Raw genomic sequence first — 24,113 nt, forward strand, 5'->3', positions numbered from 1 at the left:
ATTCTTACTTTCCTTGAAAATAACGTTTGAATAGCCACCCCATCGCGCTCCAATGTAAAGCTTAGGGCAAGCAAATGACGAACGAAACAACAGGGGTTGCACCCAAGACTTGCACCACCATCGGGAAAGTTTGGCAATGAACAGCCCATTTTTTCCTTCAGACAGCCGTTGTAGCCTAGGATAGGAGTTGGCAACATTACTGCATTGTCAAACAAAAATGCAGATGTAGGAACTACAGCAGAAACAAATAGTTTAATAAATCATTTTGAAAGTATTATAAAAAATTAAAAATAAATAAGTGAATGAAGTTTCGCATAATATTCAATAACGAGGTTCAAGTACAAATTGCACAAGCCTTGCGACAAGTTAAATTCACCTTTTCCGGTTCGATCTGTTTCGGGTTTTCGTTTTAACTTGATCTGTTCCGTCGCCATTTTTGCGACGACAGTAATATCAAGGATTGCTCTGGTTTAAAAATCGTCGTTTACGACGACAGGGAGTTCCCTGCTCCCAAAAGTGTGCATTTTTTTGTATTCGTCAAGCTTTTCTCGTTCTCATAATTGTTATTACGTCCAGGAAAGTAATCTTTTTTATTTGAAATTTATAAATCATGGCTTACTGAAAAAATGACGGGTCTCAAGTTGGGTTCTGTATCTCCATGCGGAGAACCTTTTTTCTCCTTTGTTGTTGCAGTAGATGTTAGAGGATTGTACAATGGAAAAGAAACCCTCTGGCCGTCAAGTTCAAGCCCCAATAAAGGGGAATGGAACAGAATCTAAAAAAACTCAAGGTACGTATTATACCCTATCCTACTTGAATCTTGTATGATAACATCACTGATTACCTCATAAGTAATGCACTGATCATTGATAACTATACAAGGTGCAAAAGCTGTAAAAAAAAATCCAATGTAGTCTAAACATGTTACTTCAACATTCATGTCACAAATTGCATACGAAGTCCTACTCTTTGCAGGCCTCGTATGTCGCGGTCCGGTGACCGACCGTACATCCTCGTAAATTTCATACGATTTCTATTTAATCAACAGATTTCACTGTTTAACGAATTATAAAGTTTATTTCATGGGAACGACTTAAGATGACAGGACCCCTCTCAGATTTTCTTCATATTTGGCAAACTCACTAATTGAGGCGGCCTAATCACGAATCTGAAGTTAAAAGTTGTCGGAAACTTCTAGGGTAAAAATCTGATAGTCCCCGGACACCTATAACTTTTTTGTTTTGTGAATTTTTGACTTTCGTACTTACCCATCTGCTTCAGGGAACATTCTTGAAGGTGCATTCACGTTTTTTGATTAAATAAATTGCATTTTTTTTTTTTTTAAAAAAAAAGTGTTTTTGTAACTGAAGAACGTAGTTTCCGCAAATGGTTTGTGGGGCTATGTGTCAATGGTTCGTGGGCTATGCGAGAATGGTATGTAACCTATACGTGACCCTACCTAACCTAACCTTACCGGAAATGGTTCGTGGGGCTATGCGTCAATGGTTGAATTCCGCTATGAACCATTCCTACATCACACAAAACACCTTCCAGATGTTAGACAATGCTACAGGAACTTATTACCATAAGTAGTTTCTTCTGTAAAAATGAGAAATCTGTCCGGGGAATATCACATTAGTACCACTTCTAGAAATTGCAAAATAAGGCATTAGTTTTCGAAATGGAAACTCTATTTTCGCGAATTTTTTTTCTTTCACAAAAAAAATATAGGCCTATGTATTCCTGACACTACCTCGACACCACATTTTGGTACTAATTTACTATTCCCCAGACAGATTTCTTCATTTTTACACAAGAAACTACTTACGGTAATAAGTTCCTGTCACATGGTCTAACATCTGGAAGGTGTTTTGTGTGATGTGGGAATGTATGATGGCGGAAATTCATGTTCTTTGTTGAAAATTAATTCTCCGACGGACAATAGCCTTTGGTGCGTACACCTTCGTACATCATCATGCATCGTGATTGTGTTTTGTTCATGCTCATTGGGTATCCAGTTTTTCAAACTGTCTATGTTTGCAACGAAAGTTAGAAACATGACGTGTCGTTGATGCGTGGTGAAATTTGTACCGGGTGTGGAACATACAGTGGATTTTTTAATTTAATTGAACACAGGATCGTGAAGAAAGGAATGTCCAAAATGTGGCAGTGAAAGTAAGCTACTCGTTAGAAGGAATGGGCTGTGGGTGTATGCCTAATATGACGTGTCATGGATGCGTGGTGAAATTGAGGTAAATTTTCCATATACTGGAAACTGATTTCTTCAAATTTAAAAGTTTGGGGCTCATTTGGGGGCAGGCAACTCCGGCCAATTTCTAACATGCCTTTAACAGGAACTATAGAAAAAGCCCGGTAGCCAGAGCGGAGGCGGGGCTACGGTAGCGGTAGGTCAATTACCCCAGGGGTGGAACCCGGAATCGGTGGGAAATTTGAAACGAAAATAATTTTTGTTTAAATTTCCAGGATGGATAGCCCCACGAGCCATTACAATTTTGTTTTTAAGAAAATTAGATTTGTTCACGGGTATTTCTTGAGTTCCGAAGGTTGAAACACTGCATAATGAATGAAAATCGACAAAACACAAGCACGACGTGCGATTATCTAGGAAGGTGTACACGCCATATTGTGTGTCAGCCAAGCGATAAGACTACGGGAAAGAAGTACTCGTAATGTGAAAAATTGAAATTACTTTGATCAAAAAAACGTGAATACACCTTGAAGAATGTTCCGTACCCTTGGAAACGTGCAGCACATGGGAGTTGACAGGAAGTAAAATCCCGTGCACCATGAGTCTCGCGCAAGAACAGATAGTTGCTATGTTGGGAGCTTATTTTGTGATGTGATGAAGCCTGGTTTCATATGTACGGGTATGTTAAGTCAGAACACTCACATCTGGGCCTCAGAAAACCCGCATGCATTACATGAAAACCCACTTCACTCTCAAAAAACTAGAATGTGGTGTGCAATTTCAAGGTGGCAATTTGTGTGACCATTAAAAGAAGGAAAAAAAACTGTTAATTCAGCCGTCCTTGAAGAAGAGGAATGTTATTGTTGTTTCCAACAAGACAGTGCAACCTGCCACACTTCGAATTAGACAATGGAGATGCTCCACGAGTTCTTAAAAAGATTGACTGATCTCGAAAAAATTGTGGCCTCCTTGCTCTCCAGATTTTTAGTTATGGAGGATATCTAAAAAATACAGTATAGCTCAACAACCCCGGGATGCTGCAAGATCTGCAGAACAACATAATCAGAGCCGTGACGGGACATCGTCGCATGAATTTGAGAAAATGGAGAGCATTTCCAGCAAGTTCTATAAATATTGTATGGTTATATGAAAGCACGGTGACACTTTACTATACCGGAGACGGATTTCTTCAAATTTACAGGAGAAAGTACTTACGCAAATCATTTTCTGTAACGTTGTTGAGGTTCGGGAATGTAGTTTTGATCCATTTTAATGCAAATGCATGTGGTTTTCTACAAAAATCTATTTCCGACGTGCTATTGCTGCTGCTGCCATTTGCTTTCTGCACGAGAGCACAATACGTGCTATTGCTGCTGCTACAAGATGACGTGTCGAGGATGCATTGTGAAATTGTTGCCGGGTGTGAAGATGCCATGGAATTTGTAATTCCGATGTTGTCCGTATATGCTAAATTGAACGAAAGGAGTACTAATGGAACCTAACCTAACAGGCCTAACCTAACCTAGTGGGCATACCTCGTCCCCGTGATGGTTCGTGGGCCTATCGTATGTAAGAAATAGACATTATTTTCATTAGAAATCCATTATTTCACCTAAAGAAATGTTCTGCAATGCAGAATAGTACGTTAGCAATGTAAAAAATTGTGAAATAAATCATTGATAGGTGTCTCCGGTATAGTAAAGTAGTACCGAAAGCACCAACTTCAATAAAGTTATGGGTCACAGTATAAAAGTACTTGAATTAAATTGTCCATCACTATTTTCATGTTGTTTTTTTTTTTTAAATCAGAGTTCGGGGACTTTTGAATCACACTGTATAAAATGTTTATGATGCTATGAAAGTTGTTGTTTAAGTCCTTATGTATGGCAAAAAATATAAAACATAATACAGATATGCTAAAAGCAATATGAATATATGAGACAAGTATTAGAAACTCTGTGTTTAAAAAGCCTAGAAATGTGAGCAAGGTGACATGGAACTTTTGTTGTAATTATTTGGTGACATTTTTAATGTTATGTCTTTTATGGTAATGATTTATTTTCTGTCTGTTTGAAATTGATTGTTAATGCAGCCATTATTTTCCCCCCTAGATGTCTCAAGTACCAAACCATTTCCAAAATCTTCACGTCGGCGAGAGTCCAGTGGATTCAGTGCTTCAAAATATGATCAAACAAGAAAACCCATTCCACAGAAAAGCAGAAATTGTGACAAAAGACCCAAACCAAAGGGACAGTATTACGGAGGTGGAAAGGAGAGTACCAAGGTACGATTAATTTTTCTGCAGTTTTTCAAAGGTGAAGTTCCTATGTTTGATTACACTGGTGTTGAGTTAGTTTTTGTTTATGATCCATCTATGCAGAGATAGGATCGTTGGTGACAATCTTAGTTAGCACTATGAGGTTGGTGAGAACAAGGTGGATTGGTTTTAATCAGGTGATTTTTAAAATAAAAAGAAATGATTGAAATCACTTTAAGAAATAATTAATAGAAAATGTACATAAGGATTTTATAGATTCAGAATTAATTTTGGTGAAAGTACATTAATCTCGTAATCATCTAATGGTGTTTATTAGGCTCTAAGAAACTATAAACGCATTTAAATTTATCTTGATTTAAAATTTGGTAATTTTTATAGACACAAATAGCAAACATTTTGTGTAGAAGATACTATTTATGTTAAACCATAAATAGTGTCATTGTCATTAAACTAAATGAACACAGCAGCTGATATTTTACAATCTATAATTTACAAAATTGCCAAAATTGAGCTACAAAGACTATAAAAATATTTTAAGTTACAATTATAGAGTACATCCAGTGTGTTTTATTTTGACTGGAAGAAATGTTACTGAAATTATTATATTTTCATTAACACACCCAACAAACTTTTCCATAGTAGGTTGACATGTACAATATATGAAACGTAAAAATGTACATTTACATACATTTTTTTATTTGTTTTAATCAAACTGTTGAAACATTTGACAGTGCTGTTTACTGAAGAAGCCTTTCTACAAAAAAAACATGTACATGTGTGTTGTGCCAAAAACTATACAAACTATTTCAAGCATGTTTTGTAAAAAAAATTTAAAATCCGATCAAAACAAAAATGTTTTTGTTTTTTAAATAAAAATCATGATTTTTACCAGTTCTAGGAAGACCCAACATTGTTGTTAAACTTACAAACTTGCAATTAATGTTTCCCAGAATATTTCCAACATAAGCTTCTAAATTTGCTAGAGAAGGCTATGGACAGGTGATTTTGTATGCATTCCCATCGGAAAGATTACAGGATTCCAATTGAGAGACCTATTGATTGGAACTTCATACGAAAGCTAGTAGTGAGGTTGATCTGAAGTATTTTATTAAGTAAAGATTTATCTTTCATAAGATACGGACCATTGGAATGCCTGTTTTGCTGCAGCAGTAAAACTTGTTTATACTGCCATTCAGCCTTGAAGTGGAAATTGTTAAGTAGGAGAGGCTTGGGGATATTGGTGGCAATAAGGCATCGAAGGGGTGCCTTGCATATTTTTATACCCAGGGAGATTGTTTCTCCCACTTCAAGCTCTGATTATAACCTGTTCTGAGCACGAGGAACAGTTTCCATGTCCAGCCAGATGGGAAGACACTGAACTGTCTTCCCCACCAACCTTTCCCCATGGTGAGCTCAAAGGAGAGAGGCCTGTGCGCTAGATGGTTGTAGGGAGTTTTATGTTACGGGAGTATTATTTTATTTGTTCTTTTGGGAATATCAAACTTCCAATGTTGTAGACAAACATGTATTTGAACAGGATTGGCTGAAGGTTTTGTTTGTGTTAGAAAAAGTCAACTTGCATTTCATTAGCCCTAACTTGTTTGTCCATAAGGAATAAATGGGCGTCTATAAATAACACTGGGGAACAGTGAAATTGCGGCACAGTGTTTGAGAGCTAATTTACGGCGATTTCATGCTGCTGAATAATGATAATAATAATATATTTTCTGAATTTGCTCTAATTTATGAAATAAATGCAACTAAATCAATATGGCGGAAACATAAGACATACATATAAATGAACTTCCAACAACAATTTAATATTTCTTTGTACACAATGAAGTAACAAACTATGTGAAACGTTTGCTATACGATTTCCTGCTGTATTGCTTTTTAGGACAATCCCTCTGTAAGCTCCAACAGTAGTTGGCCATCATGTGGCGATCCCACCATCCCTGGTACCTTCCTTCTAGGGATGTGACGAAGCTGGAAATTTACGGATGCCGATGTACTCACCGATAATTTTTGGAACCGATACCAATGCCAATATTTAACTGATTCTGATACATAAGATTATTAAACAGAAATGGGATGTTATTTTCAGCATGACAAAAATAAATTTGCTATGTACATTTCTATTGCATATCATATGTATATACATATATATTCTCAAGAGATGCGAATGTACATTTGCATCTACAAAATGTTATGTGAACCTTTAAGAAGAACGTGGATTCTCAAGATATTAAACATTAGTACACAAGCAGTTCTTTGAAATGCAAAATGAATTCCTGTTATGCCAGATTCAACTTCAGAAACACGAGATTTGGAAGCACTTCAGGAAGTAACCTACTTCTTCTCTTATCGCAAATGTGTTCAGCAACACTGAACACTCAATCACTGAATACTGATGCAGCAGGTATGCCCAACTATTTTCTCAGGACTTGCTTCAGGTTTGAATATTAATTTTTAATTTCCAATACAACAGCAGATCCTGGTTCAGCAATGTACTGTTTTATTTCCGATGTATAGTTAGGTTGATCCTCTGAATGAGTTTGCAATAATTGTATTACAAAAACTCTACAATAATGATGAATCATAACCAAATTTTCAATAAATCTTACAAAACTAGAATATAAAACTTATTAGAAGGTAAAAACTCTTGTATAATCTGTACCGGTTTAAATGTCGGTTTTTTGCCGATTCCAATACCAATGCCGATGTGTCAATTTCGGCCGATTTTCATACATCTGTAATCGGCTTCGGCACATCCCTACTTCCTTCCATTATCCTTATATCCTGATGGAACCTTTCTCCCTGTTCTTCACTAATATCACCAAGGTTCTCAGGGAATCTGTTAATGTGGCTGTGTAGAAAATGTATCTTCACACTCATATTAGCTCCCAATTTCTAAAACTTTTTCAACATATTTCCAACTATATCACGGTAGTTTTCTGCTCTGTAATTCCCCCAAAAGTTTTTTGGCGACTGACACAAAGCTCAGCCAGGCCTCAGATTTGATATAAGACATGTAAGTTGGGTATAATTTAACAATACAGGGAATTTCTCCAATTTGTTTGAAATTTCGGATACTTACTAATTTGGGTCTCCTAATCACGAATCTGCACTTAAAATTTGGCGCTCACGTATAGAAATTCCTTAATTATCGCTAGCCCCACGAACCATTGGCACGTGGTTAGGCTACATAGTTAAATTTTAGGGTCGTAGTAATATCAGGAATATAAATATTTCGTTCTTTAAGTATTCGAAACGGAAAATCTTGCGATAAATAATGAGCAATTGTGCATTGTCGGTTGCGATGACTGACCCTCTTATTTTGCAAGTTTGACACGTGAGCGCCAAATTTTAACTTCAGATTCGTGATTAGGAGCCCTAATTTAGTGAGTATGCCGAATTTCAAACAAAATGGAGAAATTCCCGGTATTGTAAAATTGGCATAATTTATAAGTGTACGAATTTGTGGTCCGTCAAAGATTCCGGCCTTCAATTTTTCTATACTTAGTCCTGGAAAAGTGTGTCATATAACAGTTGGGCTGAAAAGTTCGTAGGCTAACATAGTAAAAAATATTTTTTTGACACAATTCGATTTTATTATTCAATATAGTTGCCTTCGAGGGCGATACAACGATTATAGCGGTCATACAATTTTTCGATGCCATTTTTATAGTACGATTTCTCTTTAGCCTCAAAATAGGCCTCAGTTTCGGCGATTACCTCTTCATCAATGCTAAATTTCTTTCCAGCGAGCATTCTTTTAAGGTCTGCAAACAGGAAAAAGTCACTGGGGGCCAGATCTGGAGAATATGGTGAATGGGGAAGCAATTTTATTATGGTTGAATATCACTAAACATTGCTCCGAATCATCAAAACGTTGTTGCTTTTGATCGATTGCGAGCACGCGCGGCACCCATTTTTCACACAGCTTTCGCATGTTCAAATATTCATGCACAATATGTCCAACACGTTCCTTTGATTTTTTTAAAGTCTCAGCTATCTCGATCAACTTCACTTTACGATCATTTAAAATTATTTTGTGGACTTTTTTGATGTTTTCGTCGGTAACAGCCTCTTTGGGGCGTCCACTGCGTGCATCGTCTTCGATGCTCATTTCGCCTCGTTTAAATTTAGCAAACCACTTCTCAACGGTTGATTTTCCTGGTGCAGAGTCCGAATAATGTTTATCAAGCCAAGCCTTGGCTTCAACAGTATTTTTTTTCGCCAAAAAGCAATGCTTTATTAACACACAAAATTCTTTTTTATCCATTTTTTCACAATAACAAAAGCTGCTTCACTCACAATGCTATATCTCACGAACTAATTATCCGGCAGCTGTGAAATTTATACACGTATCTTTTGAAGGTTAGTACTAAGTAAAAATCACATGGATTTAATTCTAGTAACGCCATCTATGAGTCAGCCTACGAACTTTTCAGCCCAACTGTTATATTTGAAACAATCAACACTTGTATCTAAGGCCTTGACTAACTGTTTTATCAACCCAAGTTTAATATGCAGTGGCGGAAGGATGATTTTGTCCCTATCAATCAGCGGTTCATGAATGATATTAGCTTTTCCCACTGTAATATTTTCCCTTGGGGGCCAAACTTTTTATCGTCCAATGCTTTTCTCTAGCACGACTATCCCACAAACATAGGAGATATATTGCCTAGCAATGCTTCATAAGTTGCCTAGCAACAATTTAAAAATATATTAATAAGTTTCTTAATGGGATTTTCAGCCCATTATCAAATTTTGATATTACCGAAAAAGCGTGGAGTAATTTTACCTCCTACATTTTCCATGGTGTGTTTATTTTTTAAACTGGAGTCAATTCAACTGAAGCAATCATACAATTGGCAATCACAGCTGTTTTGGGTGCTGAAACTGTTATTAAACTTTATGCCACAAAATAAAATCTTTTTTTTGTTCCCCAGTGTAATTATTCGTTATATGTTTTACAGCTCATATCATGGTAATCAACTTAAGAAACCTCTTAAGTTGATGGGGAGAAATTCATACTGTCTTTTTTTTTTTTTTAGTAGTAGTGCCCATTGTAACGATATTGAATTATATGCATGCTGGTGCGAAACTGTCACTCTTTACCTTCATAAAATAGTTAGTCTTTTTTTTTCCCCCTTCCAAACTTTGAGCCTGTATGGATGCTTGAGAATTGTAATAATTAAAACTTGATTAAATATTGATTAATATTAGTGTGTACCATAAGTACAGTATTCCACTCTTAATTATATGCATCAATTACCAAGAGTTTTGCTTTAAAATATGCAAGAATTACACTAGAATATTAAAGTATATGTAACTGAATTTTGCATAATTTGCCAGATAAGTAGAATTCGTGAAAGTGTTCCGCAGCATTTTTGCAGAGCCCGTGAAATACCGAAGCACTGGAAAAACATCACCTGGTATCTGTAAATAACATCCAACCAATATTTTTTTGGCCGTTATCTGTATCACCTCAGTCCAAACTATTCCCAAAATATTATGTATGTGCTAACCAAACTGTTGAGTTCACACTTGCTTTCTTGCGTTTGTGAAGTTATACTTTGGGAAATCAAAAGTCTTCAGCTTGGAATGTTCCAGAACACCTTTGTTTTGGATTCCAAGTCTAGAGGTACAGTCTTCAGAAGCATTCGTTGTTACTCGTGAATAAGTGACGAATATGGAAGTAAGATTAAAAAATCGTAATTTTGAAAATTTTGAAAGCTGCAGGATCCCTGATTTTTTGCAGGCTGTGAACAAGTTTATTTTATTTTTGTAATTATTACAAGTAAATCATACCACCAATGAAGAACGACAATTAATGCCCCATTCATGTTACATTTTAATAACATTGCATATTTTTTAATGGTAAAACATGACATAATCAAAATTTCTTTGTTAAAAGTAATAACAACAAATATATTTCAGTGTATCACCTTCATTTGTGTCTAAATGAACAAAGGAGACAGAACTGAAAATTCATTGTAGTTTTCAAGAGGTGGCACATTATTACCCACCATGTGTTGCTGGTTTCATTGGAAAACAGCCATCCCAAAGTACATAATATGATTGGTTGAACAATGTTAATGCTTTCTATATTCCACCATATGTCCTTAATTAAATGAAGTGCTAACCAAAGTGTTGAGTTCACACATGCTTTCTTGCGTTTGTGAAGTTATACTTTGGGAAATCAAAAGTCTTCAGCTTGGAATGTTCCATAACTACCATTGTTTTAGATTCCAAGTCTAGACGTACAATCATATCCTCAGAAGCATTGAATATCACTTGTAGAGAAATATTAGAGCATAATGCTTACTGAAACATGGGAGAAACGCTGCAACAGAACTTCTTTTGTCTGATTGTAGTGAAATCAAATTGTGTAATGCACACTACAGGAAAATGCGCAGAATTTCCTTGCCAGAAGTGTGCAGGTTTCAAGGGTGGAAATTTTCCGTTGCCTGCATCTTTTCATTTCCGGCAAGCAACATGTTTGGCCTCGCTGTAGTCAAGCATGGAAAATGTTCCTCACTGAGGCATGGTTCGGCATGTGGCGGAGCAGTACATGGACAGACTACCCTCGGAAAGGTACACAAAATATTCCTCTCTGAGGTTCGGGGAGACATGTTTCTGGGATGTCAGTGGGTGATAACCTTATCTGATTGACTTTTCAAATGTCGTTGCTTTGGTATATTCCAGCATATTCCCTTAATTAAATGAAGTGCTAACCAAAGTGTTGAGTTCACACATGCTTTCTTGTGTTTGTGAAGTTATACTTTGGGAAATCAATTGTCTTTCACTTTGAATGGTCCATAACTTACCTATGTTTTGGATTCCAAGTCTAGACGTACAATCCTATCAGAAGCATTGAATGTTACTTGTGTGCCATGTTGCGACGTTCCGCATACAGCTTTACTCCTCTGAATAAAAATCTGTATAAAACTGGTTTCGCACTGTGAATTGATAATGCATTTTAAAAACATATGCAAAGAACTTCAAAACCAGAACAATATTGTATTTGTAGAAGTACCCAATACTAAGGAAAAGTTGTTTGGCAAATTGAAAAGAAACTTGTTTTTTTTGACAAATTTTGAAAACCTGAAAATTAATATAATTGTTTCAAACCTTTCTGCCTGCACCCTACTAAAATGTCATAATGGTCGGACAACCTGTTTTTGATTTACAGTATTTCAGAGAGAGTGATCGTTTGCAAAACTAAAAAAAAATCAGCCCCTTTTTTTTAGTTCTCACGGTGATGAAAAATATAAGGCATACTCGAAAAAAAACATGTTAACATAAATTAATGCAGAATTGAATAAGTTAAATTTTGATGTAACTCATTTCTATGTAGATCTACTGGATAATTTTTAATTGGAGTCCAAACTTGTGTTTCTATAATTTTAAATCCGACAGTAAATCTCCCTTTTAGGACCATATTGATCTTAAGTATTAATTGGGGTATATACACATCTGGTTATGAATACATATTATGAATAGTAACATTTTTAATTGTCCTAAAACACACAATAGTTTAATATTAACATTTGCTTCATTTTTTGTGACATGAAAAAAGTGAAAGTTTGTTTCATTTTATGCTCAGATAGTCTATCAGGATTGGACCTGCAGTTGGTACCCATTGATTACAAGACAACAGTGTTACCACTAGTCCATTGAGTAGGCACATACATAAACTTAAGTGTGGCCAAAACAAATTAGTAACTACAGGGTATCCAAAAAGTCACACGACAGAGATTTCCTTCTTTCTTTCCTTCCTTCCTTCCTTCTTTCTTATTTTTACTGTAAAGAACTTTTGAACACAAAGTGATGAGACATGAATCTTACATTGGCTATTAATTTTGTCCATGTGTATATTCTTTAAACATGGAACTAGAAAGTCATGAACATGAACGTTCAGTACAGGGGAAAGGTTACTAAGGTGTAAAACGTTTTTGAAATGAGTGAAAATAAACGTGTATAAAGACAGCTGTGGAGTCACTTGAAAGAAATTTTTGATCTGTATCTATTGTCTCTGTGGGTATTTACTGTATTGATATAATAACTTTTTATGCATTACAGACAATTTATGGGATTAATTATCGCAAATACATAAAGAAAGGAATTACGAGATGTACTGGCAACATTGGTCATGTCAGAGGTCAGTATCAGGTGTGCCCAACGTCTGTTATTAAACCAATGTTTAAATGATAGAAAAGATTTAAAATTTATTATACATAGAACTAACGTACCTATCTTTTTGTACAATAAATTTCAAATATTTTCTTTCATATGGACATTGATTTAATAACATAGATGTTGGGCACACCTAATACTGACCTCTGACATGACAAATGTTTCCAGTACAGCTCCAGAGCTGTCTTTTAGCCACGTTCGTTTTCACTTCATACAAAAACTTTCATACACCTTAGTAACTCTTCACCCATATTGAACGTTAATGTACAACACATTTTTTTTAACATCCTGTGGAAAATTCATGACTATCACTTTTTGTACAAACGTAAACATACATTCAAAGTCTCGGTTGCATGAATTTTTGGACACCCTGTAGAAGAAATGGCAAATATGTGTATTTTGGCTACTGTACGATGTAAAATTAGTTATCTAATTCCAAAATATGACATAATTAACATCTAAACTTGTAACTAACACTGCAAGTGAAAATTGTTTAGCTGCGATTGGTAAAAGCCAAAAAAAAACAGTCTTTTTTGCAACTCTGCTTGTATCGGAATATTAATTAATTGACATTTTAAATGTCGATGCTTTGGTATATTCCAGCATACAGGGTTTGTCCAATAAGCATCAGGACTGAAGTCATAAAAAGAAATTTATTGAATATATATGTACAGTGTGTTAATATTCTTCAAAATATGACCCTCCTGCATCAATACACTGCTGTCAGCACTTTTTCCACACTTCATACGCCCCCTGGAATTCTGCAACTCCAAGGCTGTTCAGGCACCCCGTCGAAGCCACTTCGACCACCTCAATCGTCCCGAAACTATGTCCTTTCAGGCTCCTTTGGATCCGAGGGAACAAAAAGAATTCTGGGGGAACCATATCTGGACAGTAGGGTAATGTGCACAATGCCTCCCTCACAATTACCGTGTGACTGGGCGCATTGTCGTGATGCAGCAGCCAGGAATCGGCGATCTCCCTTCGGACGCGGCAGACCCTAATCATCATCACCACAATTGAATGCACAGTGGATTTCAGTAAATTTAACTCCTGTGTTATCAAACACACTTAACTGGTGATCACTGTTCAGAAGTTCTCGCACTTTGGCCACATTTTTAGTGTTTTGGATCGATGTTGGACATCCAGCATGTTGTTTGTCTTCGACGTCTTCCCGGTCATCTTTGAATTTTTTGTGCCACTCAAAAACACGCGTTCTGGACATGGCTTTGTCCTTGTAAGCTTCATTGATCATATCAAAAGTCTCCATAGCAGATTTGTTCAGTTTAATGCAAAATTTGAGGGCACAATGCTGCTCAATGGTTCGCTGCATCTTGACTCTCGACGAGAGTACTAAACACGCTTTCACTTCAGGCACGACCTACACACTCCAAAGGCTCGGAGGCAACTGAGCTGGGTCTCCTAGCTCACGTGACATCCCGCAACACCAATCCCACCCACAGAGATCACCCTCCACCCCATCCCATTGGCTGGAAAAGATCAATCCCAATACTTATTGGGCAACCCTGTATACCTTTAATTAAATGAAGTGCTAACCAAAGTGTTGAGTTCACACTTGCGTTCTTGCGTGTGTGAAGTTATACTTTGGAAAATCAAATGTCTTCAGCTTGGAATGTTCCATAACTAACTTTGTTTTGGATTCCAAGTCTAGATATACAATTCTGTCCTCATGTGGTGATTGACATAATCATTAATTTATTATCTGCCCACCATAACCTCACTCATTACAAATTGTAAGATAAATTGTACGAGTGAGATAATTACATGATCAGTACGTCGAATCTTGACTTACCTCAGACTTTTTTTACATGTGCAATCTGGGATTCTGATAATGTCTATCAAAATCATAGAGGCAGGTTGTGCACGCATACTTTCAGTCCGCCAGTACACGAGTTACCTTCAAGGCAAACCGAGAATCACTGTTCTCTCTTGTCGACCAGCATGAGTGTACGTGCACCTTCCAGTAACAAGCTCTTATCGCTAATTTGGAACTCAACTTGCCAGACCAACAGTGCTTTTACTAACAGTCTTTAGTGTGGGTTTTAATAGGGATGGTGAAAAACACTTTTGAAGTACAGTTTAGTTTCAACAAGAAATTTTCCACTTCTTCCAAATTCAGTTGGTATTTTTTTACGAGAATGAACCCCCTAACATGGAGCTTCATTATAGTAACGTAATTCCGTTTTGTACCTGAGCTAAAGGCAACGACGTGCTAAGATGAATGAAACACTGGTGATGCAATTTGAGAGTGTAAGTATGAGTGATTTGTTAAATCCTTATATATTTAATATAATATCATTGCAATTTGTGTGATGAGAGTAAGTGTGTGAGTGCATGCATAGTCCACCTAGTAGACCAAAGTTCTTTTTACAAGTTAATAATTAATGGTAACACAGTTAATCCTTGTCTCCATGTTAATTAACATTAAAATACTGACCATGGCAAAATTTTATAGTATAAAAAATATATGCACTAAAAGCGTAAAGTTTCCACCCTCGAACAGGGTCTTCTTCAAACGAAACTTCACAATAAATTCTTAATAATATTAATAAGTTTTTATAAATTTTTATTAATTTAACAATTAATAAATTGGTTCTGAAATTTCGTCTGAAGACCCTGTTAAAGGGTGGAAACTACTTTTTTAGTGTATATATTTTTTATGCTATAAAATTTTGCCTTGTTAGGTATTTTAATGTTGTATTAATAATTAATAGCAGTGTAATTATCTATATATAGGATTTGTTTGACAGCACTATTTTAAAAGTAATACTTGTTTAATATTAGAAGACATTCATAAATGTATCTGATGTAGAATATATGTCATATACTCAAAAACACTAAATTTGCTGACCAAGGCAGTTTATTAAGATTTAAAAAAACACTTAACATGTAACATTTCAACCCTCTTATCAGGGTCTTCCTCAGACGAAGAACTAAACTAAAACGATGAAATACACAAACAGAAAATGTATATACCCATAGCAGGGTGACTAGCCACACATCATGTTGACAGTCCTTATCTTGGACAATTTCTCTAAATTACTTACATATATAGCACCTCTTGACAGTTGTCCTGTCGGTGATGGAGACCCATTAGTCAACTGTCAAGAGGTGATATGCATGTAATTGCTTTAGAGAAATTGACACACAGGAATTTGGTAGAGAAATGACATGGTATGCCAGAGACCTGTGATTGAGTCCTGGCAGAGCCTGCATTTATCACTTAAAATTTCTACATTATCTAAATTTGACCTGATACCACTATGATATACAGTCCCCACACTCTTTTTAACCACCATTGAAGAAGTAATACTGTCTTTTAATATGTTTAGGTAACAGATGCAGAATTTGCTGAGTATGGATCAGTTTTCGTGCAGGGAAGCAAGAAGCAAAACTTGAATCACCTGCTAAACTTTCATTATGCTCCTCGATCTGGGGCAGTGAGATCTAATGATTGGTGTTCAGGAGGAGGAGGTCGTGGGTCAGGAAAATGGCTGTCCACTACTCATAGGCACAAATACAATAAGGAACATTTTCTGCAGGCCAAGTAAGTACATTTTGACAACAATTCTAAACATTTACACTAAATTTGTTCTTGTTCTTGTTTGATACCATTTTTTTTGATGACTTAAAAAAATATAGGTTTATGACCTATAGAATGTCCTAAGAAATGGGGAAAAAATGCAAAAAAAAAAAATGACCATTAAATTTGTTAGTTTCGGGTTGAAAATTTAAATGAAAAGGAAATTAAACAAAATGCAATCTCCTTATCTGATCTTAAATCTGAGTTTGCCCCAGACGGACACCTGGTAGTTTCCCCCGACAAAACAAAGACTGTCACCAGTTCAGCATTTCTTTTGCTCGTAAATTGCAATCCTGAGAGATATATATTTCAGCTTGGTGAATAGATTCAAGAATATTACCAAAATGAAAGAAGTGACAAAATATGATGAAACAATACACCGAATATTGCAAAAAATGATGGAAAAATGCCGAAAATCAGGGGAAATGACTTAAAACCTGAAAATTGGCAAAAAAAAAAGTACTTTAAAATTACCTTTTTTGGGTTCTAGACATTTTGTATATTTAATGGGCATTGTGTCCGATATGTCAGAAAAAAAGATGACATTTGATCAACTTCTGCTCGCTACTTATGAGCAATTTTACCAATGTGCCTTATCTGCCAGAACTGACAGTGTATCGCATCTCTGTATATTAATTATACCTAATGTTGAACAGTGTAACCAAAGTGTTGAGTTCACACATTGCCTCGATGCATTGTGTGATTGTTAATCTTTGGGATATTAATATGCTGTAAATTCTATACTTGCATGTGTTCTATAGTATGTTGATGAAAGTAAGAATAAGAGCTACAACTATAATCAAGCAGGGGTAGACAAATCTAAAGCCTTTTTTTCCCTGCAAATACGGTTCAAGAAAGCCATAAATCCAACTAAGATAAGCTATAAAATGTGATCGTAACACATTTAATTTATTATAGGGATGGGCTGATACAGATAAAGTACAGATATAAAATTTACCAATTCCGATTACCGATCCAATATAAAATTTCAAATGGTTGTTGAAGAACCTGAATGGTTCATTGGCCTCTTTAATAAATGTGTTTCGTGGTGACTGAAATGCAAAATAAATTGCATATTTAGACATTTACTTTTTTAGAAAGTAGGACATGGTGCCATACATCCTGTATTCTTCTGCACCTGGAATGAGGTATCATTAAAAACATAGCCACGGTAAGTTGCAACTTTTCCATGTGTGCTATGCAAAGAGTATTGGATAGATCATATGACAATTATTTTTTATCTGAGTTAGTAGGTCTATGATGAGTATTGCAATAAGAATTATTTAGGGCAGACTTAGTATTGCTTTAGGATGTTATGCGGGGGGGGGGGGGGGGGGGGGGGGTGAAGATGGTGCATTACTTTTGTTAGTTAATGTGATTTGATAACACATGTACAATGGTCAGCTATCAACACAATGAGTGTGTGTATGTGAGAGGGGAGGGGTGACAAGGGAAGTAAAAGGTGATCTTTTTGTGTAAATAACATTGATGGCCTATAGAATGACATTAATATGAACTAAAATGGTAAAAAAAAATACCTAAAATAATTTTCGCTCTTCAAATCAAAGCTTCATTTTTTTTTAAAAAAAGTACAAGAGCGTAGTTCAATAATTCAATAAAACTTCTTGTTTTGTAGTTTAAACTACCATAGCAGAGGGGGGGGGGGGGGGCAAGTAAGTGCTAATGTATGTTGGGGTATTTTTCCACTTCGAGGTTGCATAAAATACACAGTGAGATTTTTCAGTGTAAGTCATTCACCTCCTTTCTGAGTGACCCTTGCATGAACGTGATACAGTAGTCGGCCAGCATCTGAAAATATAGTTGTTTTGCATACAACAGGTTATAATTTATTTATTTTTAATTTTACTTTAAAACCACAGATAAAATGATACTAGTGGCCAGCAAAGGAAGAGTAGGGTTGACACAAAAGTATTTGGAGTTTGCTGGAGGAAAAATGCTGGAGGAAAAATAAATTTACAACAATTATTATTTAATCCATTGCCAAACATTTTGGTTAAAAATAGTATTGCGCTTTTCCATTGATCGTATTTTTGATTATAGGCGAACTTGCTAAAAGGACATTCTCAGGAAATTTAAATATTTTAGTTTTGCTAGTAAATGCATGAAACAAGAAAAGTAAACCTCAAAAATGAAGAGAATGCAAGAAAAACTGCAAAAAGTACTGAAAAATTACCTAAAAGCAAAAGAAGTTGAAAAATTCAAAATAAAACCAATGTTTACTGGTTCTAACTGAACGGAAACTGACATATCAGATTTAGCTTTGTTTTCAAGGCTTGGGGAAAAAATATGATTTTTTATCAACTTCTGACCCCTAATTATCAAGAAGATCAGTGTTTAGTAGGGGTGTGCAGGACAGATTTTTTTGGGTTGGTATGGGAAAATCTCTAATTCCATGCATCATTTTCACCTTAACCTTTAGATGGCCGAGCAGGTCTACGAAAGTAACCCCGTTCTGGCCCAGGCTTCTTTGTGGGAATTTTAAATTCGAACTCTCTTTGGAGGAAAATTGTTATAACTCTGGCACTATGGGAGCAATGTACTTCGGATAAATTTTGTTTTGCAGCTATAACATCAGCGCATGTGTACAATTTAGAAGGACCGGGAAGAGGAAGGGGGTCTTGGGGGCACAACCCCCAAATTTCAATGAAAAATACAGAAAAAAATCTGGAGTTTGCCCCCTCTTCTACCGCTATTTTGGGGAGAGGGTACGAACTTTAGTATTCTTTTCAAAGAATGGACGTTTCAATGGAATAAAAAGACTTTTTAAAATGATCATTTGGTATTTCCTGACTGCTCAGGATCCTGAAAAGTCAGGAAGTCATTCGAAGTCTGGATGGGGATGGGAAATTTTTTTACGATCCCAGTCCCGACTTTTTGGGTTCCCACTCACCTCTAGTGTTTAGCTATGGAGAGAGAGGGGGAGAGATAGAGAGAGAGAGAGAGAGAGAGAAAAGGCTGATATTTCTGTGTAAATAACATTGTCTGTTTATATTTTGTTTCAGTTGTCAGTTTGTTGTGAAGGCAGATGCAGATTACACACCATACGTAACAGATCCAGATACCCTTGTTAATTGGGACCTTATAGAACAGATAGTAAGTACTATAGATGCTATGATGACTTGTTCAAGAATACCAAAATAGCTATTAGGTTGTTACAAATTTTATAATAAGTGTACATGTGTCTACCCATAGCTGTGCACATGGCCTCCCCAATGGCACAGTAATTGCCTTGTAATCAAGGGGTCCCGGGTTCGATACCCGGTGGAGGCACATAGTAGTTTCGGATCCTGATTAGCCATAAAGTGGACTTAAAACACCAAATCAAACAAAGTAGAAAATTTTAAGTACAGTAACATGCAAAAGTTGCCTCAGGTGTTGCTTACAATTTCCATGTACAGTGGATTCTTTTTAATTTGAATTAATCTGTAATTGAAACAGAATTTTATTGCTCTTGAATTCATCTTTAATAATTTGAGGTTTTTGTTAATTCGAATTTTGTATACCACTACCATTTCTGTCTCAGATACCATAACCTTTGTTAATGAAGTCAGTGGTCCTTCGAAATTAATCAGAAAAAGCAATTAAATTTACAACATGGAAATACGGAACATCAGTTATGAATTATTTTCCTATAGTTTACGGTTATTACAAGCGTAAGAAAACAGTTTTTCGTTGTGATGTTTCAGGAGAACACAGGCTCCCTTCATCAGACATTTATTTTCATTGTGACTGAAATGAATAACCGTAAACTACAGGAAAATAATTCTACAATGCATAATGCGTACATACAAGAAAAACTATCACTTATGAAATATCAAAACTGTATTTACGGCCACAATTTGTTTTTCAAACATTTCAAGTGATATTTGATAGTCCCTGATTATTTGTATGTTTGGTAATTCTCTCTTTTCATTCAACGTGTCTCGTTCTGTTTACTGGGCACAAAAATATATTTAGTGGCCCAAAAAGTGCATTCAGTTAACAATGATACATGTCATAAATGTCTATTTTTTTATTTTTTTTTTACTTTTATAATTGAATAGTACAGGGAGGTTATTTAAATCTTTTACTGTGAGAGCGTCGGCCGCTCGGTGGCCCCGTAATGCAACAGGTCTCGGCAAATTGCGTTACAGGAAGTTCGTAACAGAAACCGCTGTTTTCTAATGTTTCCACTTTTCACAATTACAGTTACACTTACAATTGAAATAAGCACGTACCTTGTTGCAAGGATACTGGAAAATGTGTCCTCCCAAATACAAATATTTCTGGCACCTTATTTCTGACATCTAATCTTAGATTAGACATCGCTACTTTATCCTCAGTTGACAGAAAGGGAAGACAGCATCTGGCGCATGAAGCCTACCGAAAGCGTAAAATAATATTTAAAAGTAATATTAATGATGATCGCTAACCTCCTGTGTTATAATAGATGTTGAATTTGATCTCCTTCAACAGCAATACAACACGTTTCTTAGGTTCAAGAGACCCTGTGTCTCGTAATTGCCTGACCACTTCTCTGCAAGAGTTCGTTTTCACGTAATTATCGTACATAAAAACTCTTTGTTCAAGACTATATTTGTTTAGCGGTATAACTAATGAATGAATAACAATTAACACACAATAAAGCACTAGCACTGAATAGCAGACCCAACTCAATAACACAGTATAAACAACACACGTACTGATAAACGCAAACAGAAGTGAAAATGAGTGTGCACTCACTAGGTCTGGTAGCCGACAGTGTTGCCAACCATTTTTCGGCAATGTCCCTACAGACTTAGTCAAAATATCCCTACAACTGACCAAATGTCCCTGCGCCAAGTAAAGCAACTAAAAAAACACCACCTCATGAGCATGCAAAACAGAAGATAAAATATACACATTTACTGCCAAATCTTTCTGCTCGGTGCTTCCACAAATAATGAAGAAGCAAATTTACAATACAGGACCCTCCCCGATTGTTGTAATATTTCGCATACTCACTAATTGAGGCCTCCTAATCACGAATTTGAAGTTAAAATTTGGGGGTCACATGTAGAAATTGCAAAATATGCTAAATTGAGTGGTCCGCTATTGCTCATTATTTACCGGAAGATTTTGTGTTTCCAATACTTAAAAGCAAAATATACATTCCTGATATTACTACGACCCCAAATTTTAACTGTTTGCCTAACCTAACCTTACCGTGAATGGTTCGTGGGGCTATCCGTCAATGGTTTGTGGGTCTACCCGTGCATGGTTTTTCAACCCCAAATTTTAACTATGTTTGCCTTGCCTAAGCTTACCTTACCGAGAATGGTCAGTGGGGCTATCTGTGAATGGTTTTGTGCTAATTGTGATTACGAACTGATAAAAAATCTTATTTTCGTATCAATTTAAATGGTAAACGTTCATCATCGAAGATGCCATTTTCATATCCTGCAATTTTACGATCAATGCTCTGTTGCCAAACTTACCTGTAATCAAATCCGTCCACATGTTCTTCTACATCGTGATTGTCACTGTCACATGTAAGCACCTTCTTTGGGCAAAATACCGAAATCCATAAGTTTATTAATTAGCCCACGGCCATCCTCCTGCACACTCCATCTAACAATCTGTACAACATTAACAACTTTTTTACTGTTCTCTTCCGCCATTCTTACACAATCCATGCTCTCCAAGTATGAAATCAACAGTGTGGCAACACTGTAGACAGCGTAACTAATTGGGAACATCAATTGTTCATATCAACAAATATGGCTACCATACTTGTATACAGAGAATCATTGCAAGAATTGAAAAGCTTATTTTACAACTTCTACATGTTAATGAACAATTTTTTCACCTCACCCCAACATGTTAACCTGATATAAATCATCACGACTAATTATTTCATGAGTATAAGACGTAGCATAGAAATTACAGAAGGGTCAGATATTGTAAATTCTTGCCTTAATGAATAACGTTGAGTCTTTTACTGTTGATTATGTTATTTGAAGTCATACATGCTGCTGCTGTGAAGAGATAGATGTTGGTTGGTGATGCTGTATTTCCTGCAGCCTTGAACAATTCTGGTCCCATTTTATTTCTCTTATTTGTTTTTGTATCACAGAACATTGAAAATATTTTTTCCGTTTCCGCATTAGAATGTGGCAATGTTAGCACTATTTTCGCAAGAGTGGAAATGTTTTCAAAAAAGAACTTGTCTTGAAAGTTCTTGGTAACCGATAACATGTTCCAAAATTCTGATGGACATTTGTTAGTTAGTTTTTTTTCTCCTCCTCGCTAAAGTATCCAGATAAACTAATCCATTTATTCCAAACGGAGAGCGAAGAAAGTGCAACTGACTGGCGAGTAAGCTTTGCACAATAAAATGTTATTTTCCAAGATTGAAAAAAGTCCCTACATTTTCCCTCATTTGGCAAAATCTGTCCCTGCAGTTGGCATCACTACTGACAGGTGTTGCATTCGTCCAGTATGAAGTGCCCTCTCGTGGCTGACAATAAAATAAATAAATAAATAAAATGTGATATTTTGGATAACAGAGTAGCTACCGTGGGGTAACAGAGTGAGACCTAATAACCGTGGATTAGTTAAACCTTCTCAGACAGCCCACATGCGAAATTTAAGAGTAATGTAAATAGGTATTTTATGAAGTTAGTAAAGTGTTTACTTTGTAAATAGACATGATCCTTCCTTGGATGATTGAGATTCCTTATCAACCATCTTTCTTAGAAAATAAATTATCGTGGCATTATGTTTTATATGTTTTGTTTGTTTGAAACATGTTTTTGTTGTTGATAAAGCATTGTTTAAAGATTTAAAGCATGTAAAACAATTAACTGTTTAGTTTCTTTTAAAAAGAGAAACATAAATTTTGCCAATCCTGTTTATATTCTATGTCAATCAACAAGTATACTATTTGTAGAGTCACGTGTTTATGGTGAATAAAATATCATGATTTCCATATAAAAACTGGGCACATTTCAGGATTAAAAAGCGGTATATAAAATTGCTTTTCGGTACTAAAATTGTGAATATAATCCTAAATTTGATTTGAGAACTACACTTATTTCACAAAATGAAAAAAATATTCAGAGTATTAAGTTTATTCCTGTGTAAATTAATATATTTTTGCTTTTGAATTATTTACAGCAGAATTAATAAACTTTCCATAATTAGCATTACTCACAGGATAATTCATACTTCAGCAACAGTCTTGTCGATAAATAAACTCTAAATTTTGTGTTTAAGAGTCTATTTTGCAGTCAATTTTTCAAGACGTAGTAGGGAAATGTACCTCTCACCTTTCTAAAACTTGGAAAATGAACATTACAGTGTGTTATTTCATATTTCGTGTTAACGTCAAAAACTAAATATTCTATTTGCCTTGTATTTTCAGAGAGTGCAGAGTCCTGAAATCATCTCCTGCCCAATCTGTTTGTTTCCACCAATTGCTGCTAAAATGACACGCTGCGGTCATGTGTACTGTTGGTCTTGTATACTTCATTACTTAGCTCTCTCTGATAAACCCTGGCGTAAATGTCCAATTTGCTATGAATCCATTCACAAGAAGGATCTTAAAAGGTAAGCTTCCCCATCTGCATTACTCTTTCCCGCTCTGTTGTTAGTAAATGTTTATTGATGTACAGTCATATTTTTAAAAGCTGCTGAGTATTTTTAACTTTTCTGGATGAACCTGAAAATATGCTGGTTTTTTTCAAGAAATTATAGGAAATGTTGTTTTAAATTTAAATGCATTTTCTAGCATAGCTTACACGTTTAAATTTCCTGACATGTCCTTTTTAGCATGT

General features: G+C 35.7%; 1 protein-coding gene across 1 annotated transcript in view; it reads left to right on the forward strand.

Annotated features, from left to right (window-relative positions):
- Positions 1-402: 402 nt before the first annotated feature.
- The window catches only part of LOC145990046 (E3 ubiquitin-protein ligase RNF10-like), a 70,662-nt gene continuing 46,951 nt past the window's right edge, over positions 403-24,113 (forward strand). The window contains exons 1-5 of the mRNA XM_083125680.1: positions 403-790; positions 4,321-4,493; positions 16,046-16,260; positions 19,320-19,410; positions 23,702-23,886. Of these exons, the coding sequence (XP_082981806.1) occupies positions 697-790; positions 4,321-4,493; positions 16,046-16,260; positions 19,320-19,410; positions 23,702-23,886 (758 nt within the window). The 5' untranslated portion in view covers positions 403-696. The remainder of the gene's footprint in view (positions 791-4,320; positions 4,494-16,045; positions 16,261-19,319; positions 19,411-23,701; positions 23,887-24,113) is intronic.

The sequence above is a fragment of the Lepisma saccharinum genome, chromosome 7 (assembly GCF_977018435.1).
Source record: "Lepisma saccharinum chromosome 7, izLepSacc3.1, whole genome shotgun sequence".
NCBI classification, from domain to species: Eukaryota; Metazoa; Arthropoda; class Insecta; order Zygentoma; family Lepismatidae; genus Lepisma; species Lepisma saccharinum.